Source organism: Typopeltis vanoorti, chromosome 3 (assembly GCF_054136105.1).
Source record: "Typopeltis vanoorti isolate ZY-2024b chromosome 3, IOZ_Tvanoo_1.0, whole genome shotgun sequence".
Taxonomy (NCBI): domain Eukaryota; kingdom Metazoa; phylum Arthropoda; class Arachnida; order Uropygi; family Thelyphonidae; genus Typopeltis; species Typopeltis vanoorti.
In genome coordinates, this window is record NC_143551.1 from 98,776,272 (window position 1) to 98,800,208 (window position 23,937).

General features: G+C 33.6%; 1 protein-coding gene across 2 annotated transcripts in view; it reads right to left on the reverse strand.

Moving 5' to 3' along the window:
* The window catches only part of wash (WASH complex subunit washout), a 55,133-nt gene that overhangs the window by 18,939 nt on the left and 12,257 nt on the right, over window positions 1-23,937 (reverse strand). For both annotated transcript variants that reach the window (XM_090415828.1, XM_090415829.1), the window contains 3 exons: window positions 21,923-22,189; window positions 17,471-17,763; window positions 12,340-12,554 (listed from right to left, as the gene is read on the reverse strand). In XM_090415828.1, the coding sequence (XP_090271954.1) occupies window positions 12,340-12,554; window positions 17,471-17,763; window positions 21,923-22,156 (742 nt within the window). In that variant the 5' untranslated portion in view covers window positions 22,157-22,189. The remainder of the gene's footprint in view (window positions 1-12,339; window positions 12,555-17,470; window positions 17,764-21,922; window positions 22,190-23,937) is intronic.

The following is a 23,937-nucleotide window of genomic DNA, read 5'->3' on the forward strand; positions in this document are numbered from 1 at the left end:
TATTAAAATGCTGATATCAGCTTGCAAAATGGTGAAAACCATTTAGTAATTCATATAATATAATGACCCACTGAAAGTTCCAGTCAGTCTCTATAAAAGCAACGCTACTTTAAGTTCATCATTGTGAAGTTCAAAAATTTGCTGGAGTGAACAGAATTTATAGATATAAAAACCTATTCCCCAAATATTGATTTTATGCTAAACGGACCTGTATTAATTTTTAACTTAAATCCACCCATCACAATGGATGAACATGCATGAAACAACATAAAATTCTAATCTCTGACGACATTCTTCCTAATGTGGATATTTCACTAGAGGATTATGAAGGACAACAAACAAACTGCAAACAAAAAATCTGCATAGTCAGTCCTGTTAATTCAGTAATGACCATGTAGATCATTTGTTGGGGTATTTGTTTCATTAGTGGTGTATATACTGCAAAGTACTATGTTAGCCTTTTACTCCTTCAACACATGGGACTGAATGCACAAGTGGATGAAGAACTCAATAGGAAAAGATTTTTGTCCAGGTCCTTTATTTAATATTCATACAAGATGAATATTATTTAATCGGCTTTCTGATTTCAGTATTTCTTAAACATTATGAGAAAAAAAAAATTGACTATAGTTTACTTTCTATAAAAAATGCACTTTGTTTTGATGGCCTCGTAGCCAAGTGATTAATGTATCCTGCTCCCCAACCAACAGGCTGAATGTTAGAATCCCACCATAGGCATGGATGTTTGTGATTGTCTTTAGGTATGTGTGTGTGTGTGGGGGGGGGGGGGGGTGAATTTCATTATTCCATGTTTGGTCTAAGAACAGGGATTCTGAAAATTATGCAAAAAAAAAGTTAGTGTACTCAGTTTCATTTTTGGTCTCAAAGATTATGATTCTGAATTATTTAACCCATGTATACTACTAATGTGCAAGAGGTTCACAATCTTTCTTGGGAGAAACTGTCATAAAAATAATAATAGATCATAACATTCATTAATCCTTCCTGACAAAACAAAATCTCTCAGAAGTTTCCAGTTTTATTTATCCTGGTGTACCATTTCAAGTGAATACAGTACAATATTTAAAGCTGTAAGCTAAGTTTTGAATAAAGTCAGTTCCCCAAAACAAATCTACAGTATGAACACATTTCTTTGCCAAAAAGTGTTTTCAGACAAATATTTCATTCAGAAGAAAATAGAAATTTTGTCAGATTAGTCACTTAACCCTCCTACCGGCCAAGGTGGATGAAATAGCAAGACTACCCCAGACTTTTTCATGGATCAAGACTTCATCCGCATTCTATCTTTTATCAAGTATTTACCCTCCTCCGCTGTTAATCCCTTAACGGCAATTTGAGAGTCATTAGCGTATTAACTGTGGTCGAGCGACTTTTGTGTCACTTGTCTTTACATGTACTCTGTTACATCGAATTTTCTTCACTGTACTAGGATATTTGATCTTTTTTTTTTTTTTTTTTTTTTTGCTGAACAATTTATTATTTGTGTCTCTTTCCAAAAGTAGAAGTTTCACATCTGCCAAAATAAACAATCAATCCTGAAATAACCATAGATCAGCCTTTGCAATGAATATACTTTAGTAATAGTTAATTTCCTCCACTTTACTGACAATATAGATTTTTTTCGCGAATTTTCAAATGTTTGTTTGTTTACGTTTAAAATATTTTGTCAAATATTTATATTTTTAAATAACATTTAGTGAAATAAATATGACATTTTGCTTTCTTGCTTTGCAAAATACCTTTATATGAATTGTCACATATCAATTTCAGGAACGATTTTTTTTTTTTTTTTTTTTTTATGAACAACAAATGATACAATATCCAGTGCTTAACCACTGTAGATATGTTGAAAATATAATACGAAGAATATCTTGTATAGAATGATTAAAAATTTATGCTCATTTTTAGGATTTTTTACTGCAACACCCACTCTCCTGTCCTAGAACTGAGTTGCATAACTACTTTAAATTTCTATAGCTTTGAAAGCTTTCAGACGGTATTCAAAATCTCTTATTTCAATTTCCCATTTTGACAAAAGAAATAAAGCAATAATATTGTTGTATATCGAAGCTTCTAATTCTGTACTCTTTCTTTGAATCTGAAATCAGCGGTCTGCTGAAATTATTCTAAGATTTAGAAATACTATGGTGTATTTTCAACATGTAGAACTGTATACCACACAAAGAAATTTCAATTGTGTTATATCTGTTTCTTTTTTTTTAAAAAAAAATCTAAATATTACTACTTCTATTTCTGCTGATTGCTATTTCTGAAATACGTTTTAGAAATGCTGGACAATAATCCTCTTACCTAGAGGAAAAGCTAAAAGTCTTTTGAGAAACACAAGACAGAAAGTTTCCTAGACGTCACACTAAATTGCCTCAAGCAAGAATGTCTTATTTCATTTTCTGTTGTTCAGATATCCTAACACAGTAAAACTGACATTTCTTTTACAGGCTGATGAAGTATTTATGCCAAAAACGATTTCTTTATTTATAGTGATCAGTTTCACTTTTATTATCGAAAAATTCTAAATTATTTGATAATTATCTTGAAAAAAATTATTGCTATTGCTGCTGCTGCTCTTGCTTGCTATCTCACAAATGAATTATATATTGGGTATACTTTCTAATATTCGTTTCTGCCCAGTAAAAAGTTGTAGACTAACGGAGTTTACTAACTCTCCCCCCCCGACACACACACCACTGGGAACTGGATCAAAAGAACATGCCCAGAAGGTAGCACACTAAAGTACCTCGTGCAATAACTGAATATTTTACAGGCCGAAATTCCTTGTTCTGTTTTTCCATCTTTCTGATTGATTAGCAGACATTCGAAGCATATTCTGATTTTGAATGATAAAAATAAGCAAATGTATCGCTTACTTTAAAAATTGGAGAATAAAATATCTGAATTATGCAGTAAATATCTATAACTGTTAATTTCATTTTGTAATGACCAATTATACAAGGAAACCAAGAAAGTGAAAGTACAAAGAACAGTAATTACTATACAACACGAAAAAAAAATTTAGTGATATGATTAAAGAATTTCATGTTATTCTCTATAAAGCAAAGTTGCTCCAGCATGTCCTAAAGGAAATCTGTGAAGTATTATTCGATTTTGATGGTTTTGTACAAAAATAAAAATAATATAATCTGGAACGTCGGCAGCTGGTTTTCTTTTCTTTTTTTTTAAAAGAATATTTCAAATAATTATCGTGAATTAATTTCTTCGAGAACAAAGAATAATGTTTTGTTTAGAAAGCGATTAGAAAAAAATTAGTGCAAAAAAAATTAAAAATGAAATTGGTTCTCCAAGGTAAGGCAATATTTAAGTGAAGAAATTATGCAAGACCATTATTTTGTCCAGAAATTAAAATTGTATTGTACAATCAAAAGAGAAAACAAAAATATACGTAATTTCTCTATTTTTAGTCTATCCTATATAACTAAAATCCAGTTAACCAGCATAGAACAAGGATGTGCGTTTCTTGTTATAGGCAACTGAGAGGTAGCTAAGAACGTGAGATAATCCGATTAACCGTTCTCTTCAGCGTGAGGGTTTATCACACCTAATGGACAGGACGGTCAAATTGCACTTCTTATCCTGGTTCTTTAAACAGGTGGGCTAAATCATATCCAGATTTTGTTGGACGTCTATAGACGTCCTGGCCATTTGGAAGGTTAATGACAGGAGACTTTATGCAAATTTGAATAGCACCACAGATTGTGGGGTGGGGAGAGAGAGGGGCTTCAAAACTGTATAAATTATAACGTTTATTAAATTATATTAAAAACATTATGTAAAATTATTTTCACGAATACAATTTTTGCTTATTGTTTTGTGAGCATCTTTATTATAATTTAAATGGAGTAACAGTACAAGAATAAATGACAGAAGGTTTATTTCCATAATGTGATAAACATGGACTATTTGCTGCTCGAATATGGATGAGACAGTAATATGCTTTTCAACTTTCTTAGGCACACTTTATACAGTCTTTTAAGCAACCTACTTTTATGCAGGACTTTAGCCTTTTCTCCATCAACACCTCTGTATGGAAGTGATACTATGCAAGTCTGCATTGTTCTAGTTAAAGTATGATGAGTCACAAGATTGGAAGGAATCATGAATATTAAGGAAATCACAGTAGAGGTATGTTATTATTATCCTTTGTTATGCACAAAAATGAAGAAAGCTTATAGACAGGGTGAAATGCAACTTGGAAGTTAAGCATTCAAATAATCTGGTTATATGGTCAGAGTTCTTGAACATAAGGGAAGGTCATATGGTTATAACCAATGACTGGACACAGAACAGCTCTATATTAATTTATTTGACCAGTATGCCATATACTCATCAAATTATCACTTCATGTGTTGCATTTCTTCCTATAAGAGGAAAAAAGTACACAGAACAAAAAGTGATACTTATGACTAAGAGTTCTTATAGATCTTTTTGGCATATGGACGACGATCAGATAGGGCATGTGTGAGTGTCCATTCTTCTGAAAAACTGAACTAGAAGCCTCCATCTGATTGATTAAAAATGAGATCTAAGAAGGGAACATAAACTGTTATTTTCAGTTTTAAATTACATCTTTGGATGACTGTATCTTACTCTGCAATACACAAAAACACTGTGCATAATCTAGTATCACAGCAAAGACACAGAACAAATGTTGTAGATGTTCCTCAAAATTCTCTCAAGCTAACCAATATGGGATAGTTTTCTTAGAAGATGGCACTTAGAAGATAGGTTGTTATGTACCTGTTCTTTCTCGCCATCATCTATGTCAAACATCTGGCACTACATATAGTGTTCTCATAGTAGTCCGAACACCCTCAAAGGGGGGGGGGGGAAGAGGTGTTCAGACTACTATGAGAACACCATATGATTAAGTTTACATTATTATTAATCTCCTATCCACAATTTTCCTCCAAATTAGTTTATTACTTGACAGTATACCAGTACTGTCATATGTAACATTTCATGCTATTAAAGCACTTCTGACCAAATCAATCCACCCAGGATTGATTTGGTCAGAAGTGCTTTAATAGCATGAATGGCAAAAAAGGAAGACCACCCAGGGATTGGTCTTCCTTTTCTGCCATTTTGGTATCAAATACCAGTTTTGCTAACCTTTCCTTACCCATTCTGTTTAAGTGACTATAACATCCTACATTAGCTCTGCTTACACATTCTCGAATGCTAACAATGTCAAGTTCCTTCTAATATCTTCATTTTTAATATGATTCTGCCATTGATACCATCTGTTCACTCACCTAATTTTTTTCACAACCCTCATATCTGTGGTCTCTAGTCTTTGATCGAGTGTTTTATTTCTAACCCAACTCTTAGATCCATAACTTAAAACTGGTTTCAACACTGTCTTATATATTGTTAGTTTGGTGTTTGGCTAATTTCCCTCTTATTCCATAAAAATTTATTCAGCTGGCTACCCACTATACCACATTTGCTTATTCTGTTGTCTATTTCCAGATTTAACTTGCCATCTTCACTAAAATCTGTGGCTAAATAGCTGAAATATTTTACTTGTTCTATAGACTCTCCATTCAGGATGCAGTTGTGTTCAATGTTTCTGCTGATTTTCATAGTTTTTGTCTTTTTATGGCTGATTTTAATGTCAAATTTGTTACAGCTGCATTTTAGTTAGAGAATCCTGGAGACTTGCACTGGAGTACATCACTGCATAAAGCAAACAGCTAAGTTTGATATCTCCAATTCTAATATTTGCCTAATGCCACTTTCTTTCATAATGTGATTAATATAGATTATGAATAAGACTGGAGATAAAGTGCATCCTTGTCTTACTCCTGATTTTACATCAAACCATCTTCTTTTATTTCCTTCAATTCTAACTGTTGACGTACAACTTAAATAGAGACTATATTGCTCTGTATAATGTTCCATTTACCCCCATATAATTGTAGTGTTTTGAAAAGCTTTTTTCTGGACACTTTGTCATTTGCCTTTCTCAGATCTATAACACAAGTTTAGATCCTTGTCATATTCCTATGATTTCTCAACTATACATTGTAATGTGAAAATCTGAACCTGACAACCTCTATTTGCACCTGAACCCAATGTTGTGTGCAAGTAGCGTGAATGAATTCAAGAAGAGGTGTGACAGGTAGTGCGAATGGTATGGCTTCCCGGTGAGTTCTTGACTCCCTGGAGGTCTCTCTCTTAATAATAATAATTCAACCTTTTGGATAAAGGATGAATTTCGAATTATTCAATGCAACCACTATAAAACTTTTCTACCTCCATATTTTAGCATTTCTAGTCAAATATTATCTACCTCAGTTGCCTTTTCACATTTTGGATTTAAATGGATTTTTCTACTTCAAGTATTTATATGTACTTCTGATTACATCCCTCTTGAATATTTTCTACCACTGTTCTATAACTTTTCACTTTGTTTAGCAATCTTTAAAAGTAATTACTCCAAATATCCAGATTTCATGCCAGCTTTAACATCTGATTCCTTTTGCAGTACTTTTTAATAGCCTCCAGAACACTGTTATCTTCCTGAATATTTTATGTATAGTATTGCAACTACACAATACTTTTGTGTAGTTACTTTTACACGATGCTGGCTTTCTTACATTGATGTCTATATTATCTAAGAACACATGCTGACTTATTTGTTAGAACTTTTTTTTTTTTTTGGGGGGGGGGAGGGGATGCCTCTAACTTTCTTAGTGAACTTTGGATTTTGATTTTTCTATCCATGGAAACAACTTGTGGTGAATCAATGTTTTCTACAGAGTTTTGTTTATTGTTTTCAAACTTTTTTTCTGTTCAAATTAAATTGTGATCATTTCTTCTTTCCAATCCCCTGTAATATACAAGTGTCACGAACTAACATGAAGACATCTCCATGAACAATTTTATATATATATATATATATATATATATATATATATATATAAAATTATATATATATATATATATATATATATGTGTAAAATATAAAATATATAAAATTGTATAAAATATATATATATATATATATATATTACTCCCACACAAGAGTTGCAAGGCCTATATAGCAAATAACAATTATTAGAAACAAAGAATAAATACTTTTATTATTGCAAATATTTTGCTATGAAACTAACTGGCTATCATCAGTATAGCACAATCACAAGGTGAAGCTAGAACAAAGAAATGTTATTCCTTTTTACAGATCTGAGCCATGTGCTGGAGTGCCACCATATGGGTGGTTACAAAGTAAAATGAAATTACAGGTAACATTAAAAATAAAATATATTAACGTTTTTTTTGTATGTTCATGTCATTTAAATTTAATTATCTAATTTTATTATAGTTCAAAATTAATTTAATTTTACTTGTAATTTCATTTTATTTTGTAAACACCTATAAGGTGGTACTCCAGTATGTGCTTGTATCTTTAAAAAAGGAACGTGATTGTGAACTGATGATGGCCTGTCACTTTCAGGAGGAAATATTTGCAATAAAAAAATTATTATTTATTCATGTGAACATTGTCTGTAATGGCACTTGTGTCTACGTCATAAGTGCCATTAAAAACACTAACAAATAAATGCCACATGTAGGCTGGGGTCAAGAGCAATGTGATCTGTTGATATACTTTTTGAAGAACTGGAGGTTAATATCCCTTGGGGAAAATACTTTATGTGGAAGTCTGTTCCACAGAATTTAGGATGATGGAAGGAAACATGAATGGAAATAGTAGGTTTGGTGAGTCAGTAATTCAACTGTAAAAGGACAGTAAGCAGTTGTTGCTCATATTACTGTAGTTTTAGCAGAAATTGAGGGGCATGGTAGACGCCCATGAATATAACTGTAGAAGACACATAATGTAGAAACAATGTCTCTGAGACAGTGGTTGAAAAGAGAGTCTGTGAACAAGTGACCATCAATCAAATGAACTGCTCTCTTCCAACCAGCATCAAGAATTTTTCCAGAGGTTTTAGGCGTACCCCCCCCCCCCAGATGCAAGAGAAGCGTTCCAAAGTTGGATAGATCTGGGATTTGTAGAGGGCAAGTAGCTGGAGTGATGAAAAGTAACATCTTAAATGAACAAGGATGCAATGTAGTCAATGAGATTTTTCTTATTCTTGTGTCACCTCTTCATATGAATTTGCACACATCTTTATCTTGGAATTACTAGTAACTAGTCTGTCCTGGATAGAAATCCAGCAGGTATTTACTATTACTTAGCTTTGCTCTTTTAATCCAAATTTTCCAAAAACATTTCAGTTCTGTTTTCACCTTCTTTAGGTGGGAGACAAATTTCACTGCCTGGTTTAAGACCTCAACCCCATTTATTGGAGGTTTGAAGTGGCTTGAAAAAGTTTCATGTTTGGTCTCCAGAGCAAGGTTTCAGACTATGCAAAAATAAACTACAAACAAACAAATACACACACACACACACACACAATCTGATCAAAAGTATCCGTACACCTCCTCTGTAATTCATAAGCTGATGTCTAGATGTCACTATGACCTCGCTTACCGGTATAAAAGGAGGCATGGAGCTGTGTGTTGTTCAGTGAAAAGAAGTACGAGCAGAATGGATAGTCAAGGGAGCTCAGTGACTTTGAACGTGGACTAGTTATTGGTTGCCACATCAGTAAAAAATCTGTCAGAGACATTTCAACCCTCCTCAAGCTACACGAGTCAACAGTTGGTGATGTGATTGTGAAGTGGAAATGTGAAGGCACAACCACAACAAAACAGTTGGGTAGGCTATATAGAGGCAGATACATTCACAAACTCTCCCACCACCCCCTCTCAGCAATATGGCATTATTAAAACTCTAACCAATAGAGCCCACAATCTTTGTTCCACAAGTCCTTTCAACCAAACTCAAATACATACAAAACACCTTCTTTTCCAATGGCTACAATGATAATAGAATTAAAAAAATAATCAAGTCCTTCCCCATTCCCCAACCATCTCTTCAGAAATGCCATCACCATACCTTACATCCGTGGCACATCAGAAAAAAAAAAAGCTATATCGTTAAAAAAGTACAACCTAATGAGGCTGATGAAGGCAACTAAAGTTGGTCCTAAAGGTGTCCCCTAGCTAAATTGGGTTGTCTTGGCTGTTGGGCTGATGTTCTAAGGATGCAAGCTTCCCAAATTTGGAACAGTTTCATGCACCCAAATTTGTTGAGGTTTGGGAATTTTTTTAAGAGCTGAGGTTGATTCCAGAAATAATCTTTCATACTTATATTTGCTGCGGTGTAGTAAAGTGGCTTTCTTCCAGCGTATTCTGTGGTGGGTATCTAGAGCATGATCAGCAAATCTTGAGTGGCTGTATTAGGAAACTGGATGTAGTCTTTGTGTTCGGATATCCTGATATTAGCTGCCTGTTTGGCCATAGCATGACAGTTTACAACTGCAAGGGACCTTGGTATACTCCAGGTAGGTCTAGGGGAAGTGGCTGGTCTTTGGTGGAGCAGATAAGGGATGCCAATTTTTTATATGACTTGTAAAAGGTAGTCAGGTCATATTTTTTTTTTAGAATTTTTGTTAGCTTTTCAGACATGACCTGGATATAAGGAACAGTGATAGATTTAGTGTAATCTTTGTTATGAAGGGGAGGGGGGGGGGGTAACTGGTTGTAATATTTTCTGGATTTTTTGGAAGGTTGTAGCCATTGGCTAAGAAGGTATTAATGATATGTTAGGTTCAATAGTTAAGCCATTGTTATCTGAACAGATTAATTTATATGTATTATTTCTGGGAAAATTTCCATGTTACTCCTCTAAAATAAACTATTATTTTTATGGCTAATATAACCTACTTTTGTTTAGGAGTGCCCTTTTTTACAATGTCATTGGCTTTTTACTCAAATCTTAGGGCATTACTGATGTGTTATAAAACTAATATATGAAGAATAATATAGGAGGAAAATTTGGACATACCTTTTTTGGATGTTGTTGGCTGTCTCCTTATCCCAGCAATATGCATTCATCTGCTGATAAAGGAAGGGTGTTTAGGAAAGTGGGGGGGGGGGGGGTAAAGTAATGTAGGGGATTTGTTGAAAAACTCGTTTTTTTTTTTAAATATGTATAATATTATTATTGTTAAGGGTGGGTAGAGAGCATTGAGGGGGGGGAGATGATGGAAGGCTTTGAAAATAGAAACTATTTTTGGGGGAAGAGGAAGAATTGATGAGAAAAGGTCAGCAGTGGGAGCAATGGGGTGTGAGCCGTTTCAACAGTGCGTCCATCTTCAGAACTCATGGGGGAAATGTCATGTCGGCTTGGTGTTTCTGTCTTTGGTGTGCTTGTATTATCTTCTATTGGTCGAAGTAGTGACATAATTTTTATGTTATGGAGCTTCCAATTCTCAGAGATTATGTAGGGTCGGTGGACATTTATTGAGTTTTTGTCACATTTTATGGCTATCGTTTCCGATATTCTAAGCATTGTTTCGTTGTCTCATATGTCTAATATCATGGCCTTTTCGATTTGCAGGGTATGTTTCTGTTCAAGGACGTGGACTGCTATTTCTGTTAAAATTAATTTAGTCCTGTTATATAGGGTTTTTATAATCCCATATTGTTGCGAGGGGGGGGGAGGATTGCTGGTGAATGTATCTACCTGTATGGGTTGGTTTTCTGCAAACAGAGAAAGCCAGGGATTCATCAGGCTGGTGTGTGTCAGAATCCTAGACAGGATCTACAAGAATTAAAATATCATACAGTGGGTGATTTGGGAAAGGATTAACCGAGGTGGTATGGTACGGAATGTTTAGTATTATATAAAATACTAAACACTCTGATTAAAAAAAAGCAAAATTTTCAATAAAACACAATTTATTTGTCATAATTTTAATTAATCTTGAATTGAAAACAAACATTGTCATAAAGTTTGGCAAGTCATTTTATAATTTAAATTATAAAAGAAAATAAGTGGGGTGCTTAAGGGTCAAAGCTGTATAAATGAGAGGAGACCTCCACATAGCCTTTAAAGGAATGCGGAGAACCGACCAGGGCTTCTGACCTAATGTCCAATCCTCACCTTCTCGTGGTGCACCCTGTTGGGTATCTACCTGGGTACTGAGCGAACGAGGATGGGCTGGCAATTTGGGATTTAGCCGACCAAATTGTATTCTTATTGGTTAAACCAAAATAAAAAATGATGGTACCACATGACATAATTTCATGCCGGCTGGGGCGTCGCCCAGTTAAACAAGGCCCCCATTGTTTTCACCAGGGAACCAGGGCGAACAGTGAAAAGTCAGCTAGTGGAACAAATCTGAAGTAACAGACTGATTTGGAGGAAAATTGTAGATAGGAAGTTAGTAATGATGTAATTTTTTCGTGTAGTACTATCATATCCTGTACACCCCTTGAGGGTACATGTCAGGAATTTGATGATGAAGAAAATAAGTCAGAAAAGAGAGTTCGGCTGGCTTCTATTTACTCAGCAGTAAAAAGGTTAATATTTTTATTTCAAAGCCAAACATTTGAAACTTAATTAAAATTTTAGAAATTGACTTCAGAGTTCCTGAGAGTATGTAACTTTTGGTATCAGAATCCACCACCACCACCCACTGACTTAAAAGAGGTTTCAAACTGCTGGTTCTCATCAGAGACCAGGAAGAAACCAACTATTTTCACTTAATACTTTTTTTTTTGTTGTTGTTCATGAAATTAGTCACTGATAAATCATGTCTCCAATGATTTATCACTAACACAGTTAATTATATCACTGGATTTGTTATATATTCTTTTAAAAATTGAGACATAAGAGGAAGAATTCATCATAAAATATTATTTCTAGAATCACTTAATTAATCAATATCAATATTGAAGATGATAATTTCAGATCTTTAATTTATGCAGATGTTATACTTCTAAATAAATCCTAAATAAATAAATCTTTTAAAAATTGAGACATAAGAGGAAGAATTCATCATAAAATATTATTTCTAGAATCACTTACAATAATCACTTAATCAATATCAAAAATGGAGATGATAATTTCAGATCTTTAATTTATACAGATGTTATACTTCTAAATAAATCCAGTACACATCTTCAGAACCAAATTCTTACATTCAATGTAATTTATTATTCTCCTGCAGCCGATAGTGCATAACATCATGTGCTTTCAATTGAATTGGTATCTTTTTGTGTGTTTTCCTATAATTGTATTGACAATGGCTATGAAACTTAAAAATTTTTTACAAATAAAGACATTTAAATTAAACATAAGCGATTCTGGTAATAATATTTTATGATGGATTTGTTATAATAACCAAGTAGTAAATGCTGCTATACCTGGAAGATCAGGAAGATCTAAAGGTACATCAATCTCTGGAACTTGTCCCATTCGAGGACTATATACAATGTCTTTGTCTGTCTGTTCCATCTGTTCCCTTTGCATAATGGTAGTTGGAGCTTCTCCAAGGTTGTCACTTTCATCTTCCTCTTCCAAATTTTTCCGTGTTTTAGTGATGGCACCCAGCGGATCGAGCATGACATACTTTTTGTATCTGAAAATTTACTGTTATTTTATTATTCTTTTTTTTAACATAATCAACATATTGCATATACTGCTATACCAATCTGAAATTTAAACAAGTTGATATTAAAAATGCTTACAGAAATAAACAATACCAAATCAAATCCTAGTGGTAAAAAACTTTCTTTAAATCATTATTTAATTAAGGGGATATTAGATCCCACATTGTTTTAAAACCAAATAAGAAACTCAAGGATCGGAATCGAAGAGTTTCAAGCCGAATATAGTAACTATAAACGTATCGCGTTGCAACGAGTTGCCCTAGTTTGTACTACGTACTTGAACTATATGCTTTAGCTCACGCTAGTAGTCGCCGATACGTTTATAGTTACTATATTCGACTTGAAACTCTTCAATTCCGATCATTGAGTTTCTTATTCGGTTTTAAAACAATGTGGGATCTAATATCCCCTTAATTAAATAATGTTTTACATCACCAAAATGAAGCCTATCGGCTCTTTATCTTTATTTTAAATAATAATTTATGGGTACATCTTTTTTAACAACTCATATAGCAGAGTATATAAGTTCCTTTCGCTATAACCTTAGTATTATACTTTGGTCTAGCTACTCATTGACGAGATCTCAATAAAATCGAAACCGGTCTGGGTAGTGACCTCCCACCATAATGTAAAACATCATACATCTCCTAGGAGATGGGTTTTACATTATGGAAAATACTAAGACTAGCGATCAAAACTTTCTCCACCTTTGCAACGAGTTGCCCTAGTTTGTACTACGTACTTGAACTACGTGCTTTAGCTCACGCTAGTAGTCGGAGATACATTTATAGTTACTATATTCGGCTTGAAACTCTTTGATTCCGATCCTTGAGTTTCTTATTCGGTTTTAAAACAATGTGGGATCTAATATCCCTAAATTAAATAATGTTTTACATCGCCGAAATGAAGCCTATTGGCTCTTTATCTTCACTTTAAATCATATTTTATCATAATTGGCTTATATTGAGGAATGGAACTATTACTCCCATAATGTATATTGAAACAAACTTTAAAGATACAACTGTCACTTTATTCCATCCTGAGAGAGAGAGAGAGAGAGAGAGAGAGAGAGAATGCAGCCTTTCATCATTAATTTCAACAGTGTGGACAAAAGTATGTTCATGTGTAAAAAAAGTCTCTCAAGTGGTTGACTGATTTCGTCAAGTTACCCAGATTGAATACTTCTGTGAAACAGAAGAAAGTTTATTAGGACTTCCTCAGGCATTAGTATAAATTTACCACTTCAGAAATAGAAAATCCTATAACACTGTACATCACATGTAATGATAAAACAGGCACGTCTCTACTTATGAACTTTCAAGAAATGAAGTCATATTTAAAAACACTGCAATTACAAATTCATTTCATGAACAAGGAAGGAACACTGCATTTAGAACATTTCATGATAAATGAAGTTCACTGATATTTTACGGTACACAACACAAAATGTTTAAGCTGCTAATTCCTTCACCTTTCTATGCCATACTGAATATTCTTTAGCTGCTAAACATATTCCACATTAAGATTATGCACATATGTCAAGGGTAATAAAAAAAAAAAATAGTATATGTAAATATACAGATCAATTTTGGAAAGCAAAGAGAGCCAATGCTTGTGAAAATGCAATGATTTCAACAGAAACTATGTATAGTTTAGTAACTGTACATAATTAAGCACTGTGACAACAGAGAAATGCTTGCTTCAACTGGTCATAATTATAACATCAATCGTTTCAACACCTGCAGCCATTTTAAGACTAAAGAAAACCTTAACAATTATACTCACAGTAAGCTCTGTTCAGTCCTTAGTTATTTGTGAAAAGGAAATATCACTCTCAACGAGAATACTGTTTAACAATTTGAATTCAGAATAAAAAATAGAGTTAGTTGGCTACAAACAAATACACAATGAAAAAAAAAAAAAACTGAAAAAATTATTTTAAAATTATGAATTTTTACAATACATTTTTAAGTGTAAAAATATGTAATTAATACTTCTGTTTAATTACCAATATTTCCTGATATGTACCCTAAAGGAGCATTCAAGCTACTATAACAGCACTACATGAATAAGTTTATATTATTAATAATCTCTTATCAACAATTTTTCTCCAAATTAGTATATTACTTGTGAGCATTCCAATACTGGAGATTGGAATGCCAAAGTTGGAATAGATAATGATGGTTCGGAAAGAGTCATGCGAAAATATAGTTTCGGGAATGAGGTGAAAAATTGTTAGAATTTGCTGGACCACAAGATGATGATCTGTAACACAAGATTACAACAAAAGAAGTGTAGAAAATGGATGTGACGATCAAATGACAGGAAAACCAAGAACATGACTGATATGATTACGATTACAAAAAGATGGATAACATCAGTACAGCAGTGTCGAACTTTTCAAGGAGTGGATATAGACTCAGACCATAGTTTAGTGATTGCAAACATAAAGTTGAAATTAAAAAAGAAATATAAACCCCATCATCAGAAACGAAGAGACATAGCAAGAATAAGTGAAGCAGAAATAGGAAGAAGGTACAGAACAGTGTTAGAAGAGAAATTTAAAAGTGTGGAGACTCGAATCTAAGAGTGAGAAGAGTAATGAAGGTGATAGTAGATGCAGTTGAAGAAACAATACCAGAAGAAGAGAAGATCAAGAAGAAATGGATTAGACAAGAAACACTGAAATTAGTACAGGAGAAAAGAATGTTGAAGATAAGAAGGGATACATCAGAACAAATAGAGGAGCAATATAGAAGAAAGTGTAACGAGGTGACAAAAGAGTGCAATGCAATGCAATAATATAGAAAAGTATATGGAGAGCACAAAACAAGGGAGGTATACAAAATGATCAGAACCATTAATAGAAAGTGGCAACCAAAACAGACCACAATTAAAGATGAAAAAGGCAAAGTACAGTCATACCCCGACTTACATGAATCCGGTGTTACGTGGTTTCTTATTTGTACATATTCCCGTCCTGCTTCACGCCTCACCACTAGTCATATCTTTCAGGCTCCGGCTGCATTCGCCGTGTCGCACATGCTGTGAACAAGCACTGACGTGTTTCGCGTGGTCTCCATTCATACACGATTTTTATAGTCTACAAACCTTGCAATTGTTTAATGTTATGTTCTTGATAAAAATTTTATCACATAAAAAATAATAATGTCATCCAAAAGAAGCAAGTCCGATTCTTCTACAGCTAGCAAGAAAAGAAAAACATTGACTTTGGAAACAAAACTCAATATTATTAAGGATTTTGAAGGCGGAATGAAAATTTGTGAGCTAGCAAAGAAGGTTTAATCTACAGGAATCCACAGGAAAAACAATCATAAAAGTAAGTTTACAGATTTTGGAGGACATAGATTCTAACGAGGAACGAATTGTAGCCACAAGACAAGGAATAAAAAAATCATTAGCTTGCTATGAAGAAATTTTGTGTGACAAGAAAAAGACATTATGCCGTCAGAAGAATCTATTAGATTTTATGAAACCATCGACATCGAAATAACTTTTTTTATTATTATTATTGTTATTGTTCCGGGCAACTCCAAGGAGTCGACAGACTCATCGAGGGAGGCCCTAACATCATGTCAAGAACAACTATTCGACATTCACACAGTATCTATCATACCTTGCCTTGAACTCATTCATGGTAATTTTTTGTTATATGGAAGGCAGGAGAGAGAACACAAGGGCATTCATGGAAGTTAAGGTTGTTCTCAGTCAAGAAAGGGTTAAGAGCTAGGTTTTTCTCCCAGAGAGCAGTGAGTGAGTGGAATAATTTGCCCTTATGGGTAGTGAGTGTATCTAGTGTAAATGAATTTAAGGGAAGATATGATAGCTGGGTTGGGTAATTTACAGCCTCCCTCGATGAGACCTCTCTATTATTATCTCATATAATAATAATAATAATAATAATAATAATTTATTCAGCTGACTTCCTACCATACCAGATTTGTTGATTCTGTTGTCTATTTTCATATTTAATTTACCATCCTCACTAAAAATTATGCCTAAGTAGCTGAAATATTTTACTTGTTCTATATTTTCTCCATTCACAATCCAGTTGATATTTTCAATGTCTTTGTCTTGTTATTGTTGACCTTCATACCATATCTATTACAACAGTTATTCAATTCAGTCAGGGAATCTTGTAGACTTGTACTGGATTTATTTAAAAGTATAACATCATCTACATACAGTAAAGAGCTGAGATTAACATTTCCAATGTTTATATCAGGTTTAATACCATTCTCCTTCATATGCGATCCATACAGATAATGAATAACAGGTGGGATAATGTACATCCTTGTCTGACATTTATTAGCATTCAATTTTTAAATATCAGTCTACTTCATATATAACCAGTGAAAGAGGAAAAAACTTGAAAAAAATAAAATGAAGTAAAATAAAACAGAACTGCAGAATATATGGCAATTTGACACACTAGTAAGTTCTGATAAATATTCTTAATGATTACTTCTTATTGAAACAAGTGACCAATGGAAACAATTTGACGTGTTTTACTTCTAAGTATGCATTATTTGATAACAAAAGTTAGGGATAGTAATTTTCAAGAAGTAGGAGAGAAAAAAAGCAAGGAAAACTGAATTACAGAATATATGCTGTAATTCATTTCAGCATACATTCTGTAATAAATTTAATGGATACACAAAAAAAATATTAAATCACTTTCCTGTAGTTAATGTGGAAAGGTTATTAATCATAGAGTAAAAGGGTGGTGTGTGTGTGAGAGAGAGCCATTCAGAAATTTGTACAAAAGAGTGGTGGATGAGTGAAATGCATTGTTAGATATGAGGTTAAGCAAGCCCTTCCATGATGAATACAATTAAAACAATAAGAAAAACTTAATACTTACGGATTCTCAGATGTATTGAACAGGAGAAGATTACTAACAGAATCTAATTCACGAGGAAGACGACCTAAGCCTTCTTCCATTATCCCATCTCTTTCTTTTTTGTGTTCTGGTACTCTAACATTGTAAAACTGCAGCTTTTCATTCAAAACTTTATCATCTGGAGTCACATGTTTAGCTTTGATGTGATAATTACTTCTCTGCATGTGAGAAAGACCAGATTTCCAGTTATTGCCAAACATAGTTTTATACTCCTCTAAGTGATCGGGTCCAGGATACTTGTAACTTGAGAATACCTTGAAAAGAAATACCAAATCATTAATAAATTTCTGATATAAATTTAAAGTGCACACAAAACAAATATTAAACCACTTTCCTCTAATCGTACTTGAAGAATATGTAAACCATCTATATTTTATTTCACTTCTATTTTAATCATGGACAAAAAGCAACAAGAACTAACAGAAAATTGGTATGTAATGCTGATACCAATTCAAGACTTCAATATGTACTGTATAAAAATTAATTTCATAACATTCATGCAATTCTCAACTTTAATTATGAATACATTGTACGGCAAATTACAAAAATCCAGAATTTAATGGAAGCAGAATGGAGTGCTTCCTGATATAACTAAAAATAAGAAGTCCCCCCCCCCCCCACACACACACAAAAGACCAAACAACTAAATTACTGTACTGCCCAAAAGTCATGTTTCTAAGTCTTTCACATTTGATTGATGGAATATGTCTTGAAAAATGAAATCATGCTTCAAGAATAGCAGGTTTTTTTTTTTTTTTTTTTTTGGTTTTTTTTAAAGTACTACAATAAGCCTCCAGAAAGTTTAAAGAAATGCAAAGAACTGAACAGTGCAGTGCACCAAATTGTAGATATCCACCTGACCAAATGAGTGGAGAACATTTCGACACATTTCGTGGAGAGCGTTTCGACTATTTACTGTAACTATTTACAGACCGGTTTCGATCTTTATAGAGGTCTCATCAGTGGGAGCCAGACCCAGAGGTGGTGATACTAAGGTGGAAGTAATGGAGAAGGCATATTTCCATATGCCCATAAATACCCATATTCCATATTTCCAGAAAATCCAGGTAGTGACCCTTCCCTTAATGCATAGCATTATACATGTCCACAAGGAGATGTGCTTTGCATTATGGGATACAAAGGCAAGTGATGAGAAGTTATACCACCTTTGCCACAAGTTGTCCCAGTCCTGAAAATACTTCGGGCACAAACTTTGTTTGCTTACACTTGGATAAAGGATTAAACGAAATATATAATTGGTAGCATAGCCAAGTGAAAAAAAACTTCCATCAGTAACTACTAATAACAGCCAACTGTTGACCGGAAGCCTTACCAGGTTACTGGTCAACAGTCAATTAACACATATTTTGTATATATTATACACTGTATTCTTACAATAAAGTAAGCTTGAGAAAAGAAAATGTTATTAACCCTTTAACTGCTGATTTTATATTCTACTGACATTGTCCCATGTGCTGAATTAATTTTGCAAAAAATTTATAAATAAAATCAATTAAAATTCTTACTGAAGTAAGAAGTCCAGACAGCATCATACATTCTTGATATACACTCGTTCACTCGCAAAAATGGCAATAATAGTGTTTTATAAAATTTGCATAATCAAGGGGTGTCCACTTGATTATGCAAATTACACATATTAATTTATGTAGAAATTAATCAAAATATATAAAGAGCACTATTATTTACAACACAGTTATTACTAAGCCTACTAAGTGCCAGGGTAAGAAAATCCTAAAAATTTAGCAAGAATGATATTTTTCAAAACAGGGCTGTACACAGAGTCCAACGTCACATTTGGTGCACATATACCAGCTCTCACTACGCTTCTTCTGCTCAAGAGTGATATTCGAACAGACATAACAAACTCGAGCTGCATTCTTCTTCTTCTCAGTAGAAGGGAAATGCCTTTCTTTGAGATGCAGTGGTTGATCTCCAGGTGATGGACGTCCTTCCAACCTCCCTGTTGTTCTGGGGATATGGTATTTTTGAATTCTAACTGCCTGATTATTTCCCTGATAAGCATGAGTTGGTAGTCTGCTAAGTTTGAGTTTTTTCCAAATTTTACAGTATAGAGACAGTGGAAATTTAGAATATGGTCATATCCAGAAGGTGGAAAAAAGTTTTTGTAATAGCTAGAAAAATGTAACGTTCTTGAAGGGTGGTGTTTTTCCACTGCTTTAGTCGTGAAGATGGTCTATTATTTGTGGTGAAGGTATGAAACTTGTTTGTTTTGTCAGCTATTGTTGTCATTAGTTCTATGGTAAAAAATTGTTCAAAAATATCTAAAGCTGAAGAATCATCAGTGATATTACCTGATTATTCCTGAATTACTGCTATCAAATTTGTGTACACTTGGATCATCATGCCACTTGAACAACACATCTTTGGTACGCATTCACTTACGCATGCTCGTATCGAGACTTTTGTCACTATCTTGCTCGCTTGTAACACTTACATCACCAGGATTTTCTTCGTCTGAAGTACACAATTCACTTAACTCAGACAATTCTTCTCCCGACTCATTTGTTGTTAACAATTCATCAATTTGATCATCAGTAAGATAACGCGGATATTTACTGGTAGATGCCATATTGTGACATCCCTGAAATCCCTGCAGTCACGTGGTTTATGCATTGTACTGCATATGATTAGTTGCACCAGTTCAAATTTTTCTCTTTAGATGTCATACAAGGACAGAAACCCAAGTCAAATAAACTTCAACTGGTTGGCAATAGATGGAGGAACCTACCTGCAAAGTTCAAATATCTTGCGATTCTTTCCATACTAAAAAATTGTCTGAATATGGGAGGCACGCCAACCGTACATATATGGGCTCAGCAAAGCAGGCATGTATTTCCGAGCCCATAATAATACGTTCTCAGCAGTTAAAGGGTTAAAAAAATCATAAGGAAGAGAATATACATTTACAATACTGTATTAATCAATACAGTAAGTTTACATCATCTGTTTACAGGATGAATTGTCTGTCTATCAGTACCTACATCAATTTTGCCTTATGTGATACAAAACGATGTAGATGTTATACGAATTACTAACACTAGACATCAAAAATGAAAAATAATGTGCAAAAGAAATTCAAATTTATTTACAGGCATAATGATTCATGCATTGATAATGAAGAAGCAGTAATGATTGCTTTATGGTGCTTAGTGTAATCGATATGATTGCTTAAGGTGGTCTAGCCTACACACCAATGAATGAATCATAAAATTTTTATGGCATATAGTATTACAGTCATATTCATAACACAATTATTACAGTAGGTACTACAATTAATTTTATGCAGTTATGATTTAATACGGCATTGTTATGTCTGTTTACATTTCTCGACTGCGAATGGCACCACATACGGTCTGAAAGCATTTGTGTTAAAAGTTAAAATTTTGATAAATTTTAACTTTTTATAATAGATTTGTCTGTATTTTATGGTGGTAAATGACAAAATAGAATAGCATTTACGTATATTTTATGCTTTCATGAAATACCAAACCTTTTCTACATTTTTTTGATATTTCTAGGCTAGGTGGTTCGTCTGAGAGCTTTTTCACTGTCACAAATCTCCAAAATTTTCCAATTTTGGAAAATATTGGAAACAATTTTCCAATATAGTTATTGGAAAAAATCAGTGGACCCACACAGTTCAAACCTGTATTGTTCAAGGGTCAACTGTATAATGCAATTCAAAAGATTAATTATTGAAACACATGCAAAATGTTTATATTATAGTTTTGCTGAGGTGAACTTACCACCATAAGAGACAAACAGTCCCTATATCACAAATTAACTGATCAAGCCAGATCCAAAATAGATTTAAGTTTCAATTTTGGTTGTGTTTTCCAATAACTTTGTTTTATTTCAATCAACTAATAAAATTTTTTTCTCAGTCTTTGCTTTTATGGTTGAAAAGGAGAGCTCTGACAATTTATCGCATGCAATCATTTCCTTTTTTTTTTTTTTTTGTCAGAGTAGATCATAAAGTACTAAAGCTATGCTAATTGAATGTGATCTTCAAGACAGTCCCGTGTAAATCAACAGCAAATGTCCTTTATTAAATTAGTTTGTAATTAAGGTGGCTTAGTAAACTTCTAGCTTCTCTAAATGATAGTGCTATCCAGGAATGCAATCACAATCCAAACCAAAATAGGAATTCAAATTCATCCTATGACAATTAACTATATGCACACAATGATGATACACTATAGATTTTGCAACCACTCATATGTGTGTGTGGGGGGGGGGGGAGTACACACACGCAAGTATAAAAACAAAAAATGCACAACTGATTCATCAGTTATAAAAAAAAATCTAATCTGTTGATATCTGCTGACAGATAAAGATGTGAATATGTTAAAAAAATGTATAAAATGTCACCTTTGTAGCTTTATTGCTGCCTCTTATTTTGTTAATTTTTGCCTGTGCTATACTGGCTCTCTCATTGATGGACTGCAGGCGACTGTGATACTCTCCAACACGTGATGCAATACGAGAGAAAATATCATCTGTTATTTTCTGAAGAAAGTCAAGGGAATCTGCAATATGATTGATAGTTTCCTCTCTACGGAGATCAGGTGGAATTAGTGGTACATTATATATTTGGACCTTCATAATGTGTTTACTCTATGAACTGAATACCAATATCTGCAAAAAACAAAAGGTTTGATAAAAAAATGAAATTTGTTTACATTTAATAAACAAAAGCATGAAGCTATGAACTTTAATAACAAACTATAAAACAGAAGAAAACTCACATTAAAACTTATTAGCAGAATATTTGTCTAAGTTTAATAATAAGAATCTTCAACACACACACAGAGAGCGAGAACAGAAATTAAACAATAACAGAAAATTCTAACAGCACCCTTAGCATTTAATGTGAGACAACAAAAACAGTCAATATTTCCCTAGATAAAGGAGGGAGGATTAGCAAAAATAAACAGATTTAAAAAACACTATCTTTCACATATAGATCCGATGGTCTACATTTGTTCCCTTAAAGTTAGAACACGCAGTGATAACACAGTGGTAAAAAACACTCAACAGGCATACAGTGAGGAATACATATCCATACTTGAAGTAGAAAAAGCCATCAAATGCTTGAAATTCGGCCAGAAATGCTGAATTATGGTGGTATAAATGTTTTACAGTGGCTGCACTGCATAGTTTAGAAAACCTGGACAGAGGGACGAATTTCCTATGATTGGAGGAGAGCTCTCATAGTACCCATATATAAAAAGGGAAATAAAACAATGTGAGAATTACAGAGATATTTCCCTACTGAGTGTTCCTGGCAAGATTCCTCAACTGCTTCTCGAGTATACTTGAGAAACGGTTGAGAAGAATTGTGGAAGAAAAGCTTGGTGAAGAACAAGCTGGATTCAGGCCAAATAGAGGCTGTCAGGATCAGATCTTCACTTTACGATAAATAGTTGAGAAAGCATGGGAATATAACAAAGATCTATATTTAAGTTTTGTCAATCTGGAAAAGGCATATGACAAGGTGTCAAGAGAGAAGCTATTCAATACACTACAGTTATATGGTGTCAATGGGGCATTATATCAAGCAATACTTAGTTTATTTGAGTTGTAAGTCAGCAGTTAGAACTGAAGGAAGTACAGAAAGGTGGTTTAATGTTAAATCTGTTGTGAGACAAGGATGTACATTATCCCCTCTGTTATTCATTATTTATATGGATCACATAATGAAGGAAAGTGGTATTAAACATGATATCAAAATTGCAGATGTTAATGTCAGCTCTTTGCTTTATGCGGACGATGTTCTATTTCTAAATAAATCTGCTACAAGCCTGCAAGATTCCCTGACTAAATTGAATAACTGTCATAATAGATATGGTATGAAGGTCAGCAATAAAAAGACAACGATAATGAAAATAGGCAGAATCGTTGAAAATGTCAACTGCGTTGTGAACGGAGAACCTGTGGAACAAGTAAAACATTTCACCTACTTAGGCACGCTTTTTAGTGAAGATGGTAAATTAAATATGGAAATAGACAAAAGAATCAACAAAGCTGGTATGGTAGGAAGTTAATTGAATAAATTCATATGGAATAAGAGAGAAATTAGTCGGAACACTAAATTAGTTGTATACAGACAGTGTTCAAACCAGTTTTAACTTATGCATCTGAGAGCTGGGTCAGAAGTAAAACACTTGACCAAAGACTAGAGACCACAGATATGAGAGTCCTGAGAAAGATTAGAGCCATGAACAGATAGCATCAATGGCATTATCATATTAAAAACGAGGATATTAGGAAAGAACTTGACATTGTCAGTATCCAGGAATGCGTTAGCATAGCTAATCTCAGGTGGTATGGTCACTTAAGTAGAATGGGCAAGGAAAGATTAGCAAAACAAGTGTTCTCTGCCA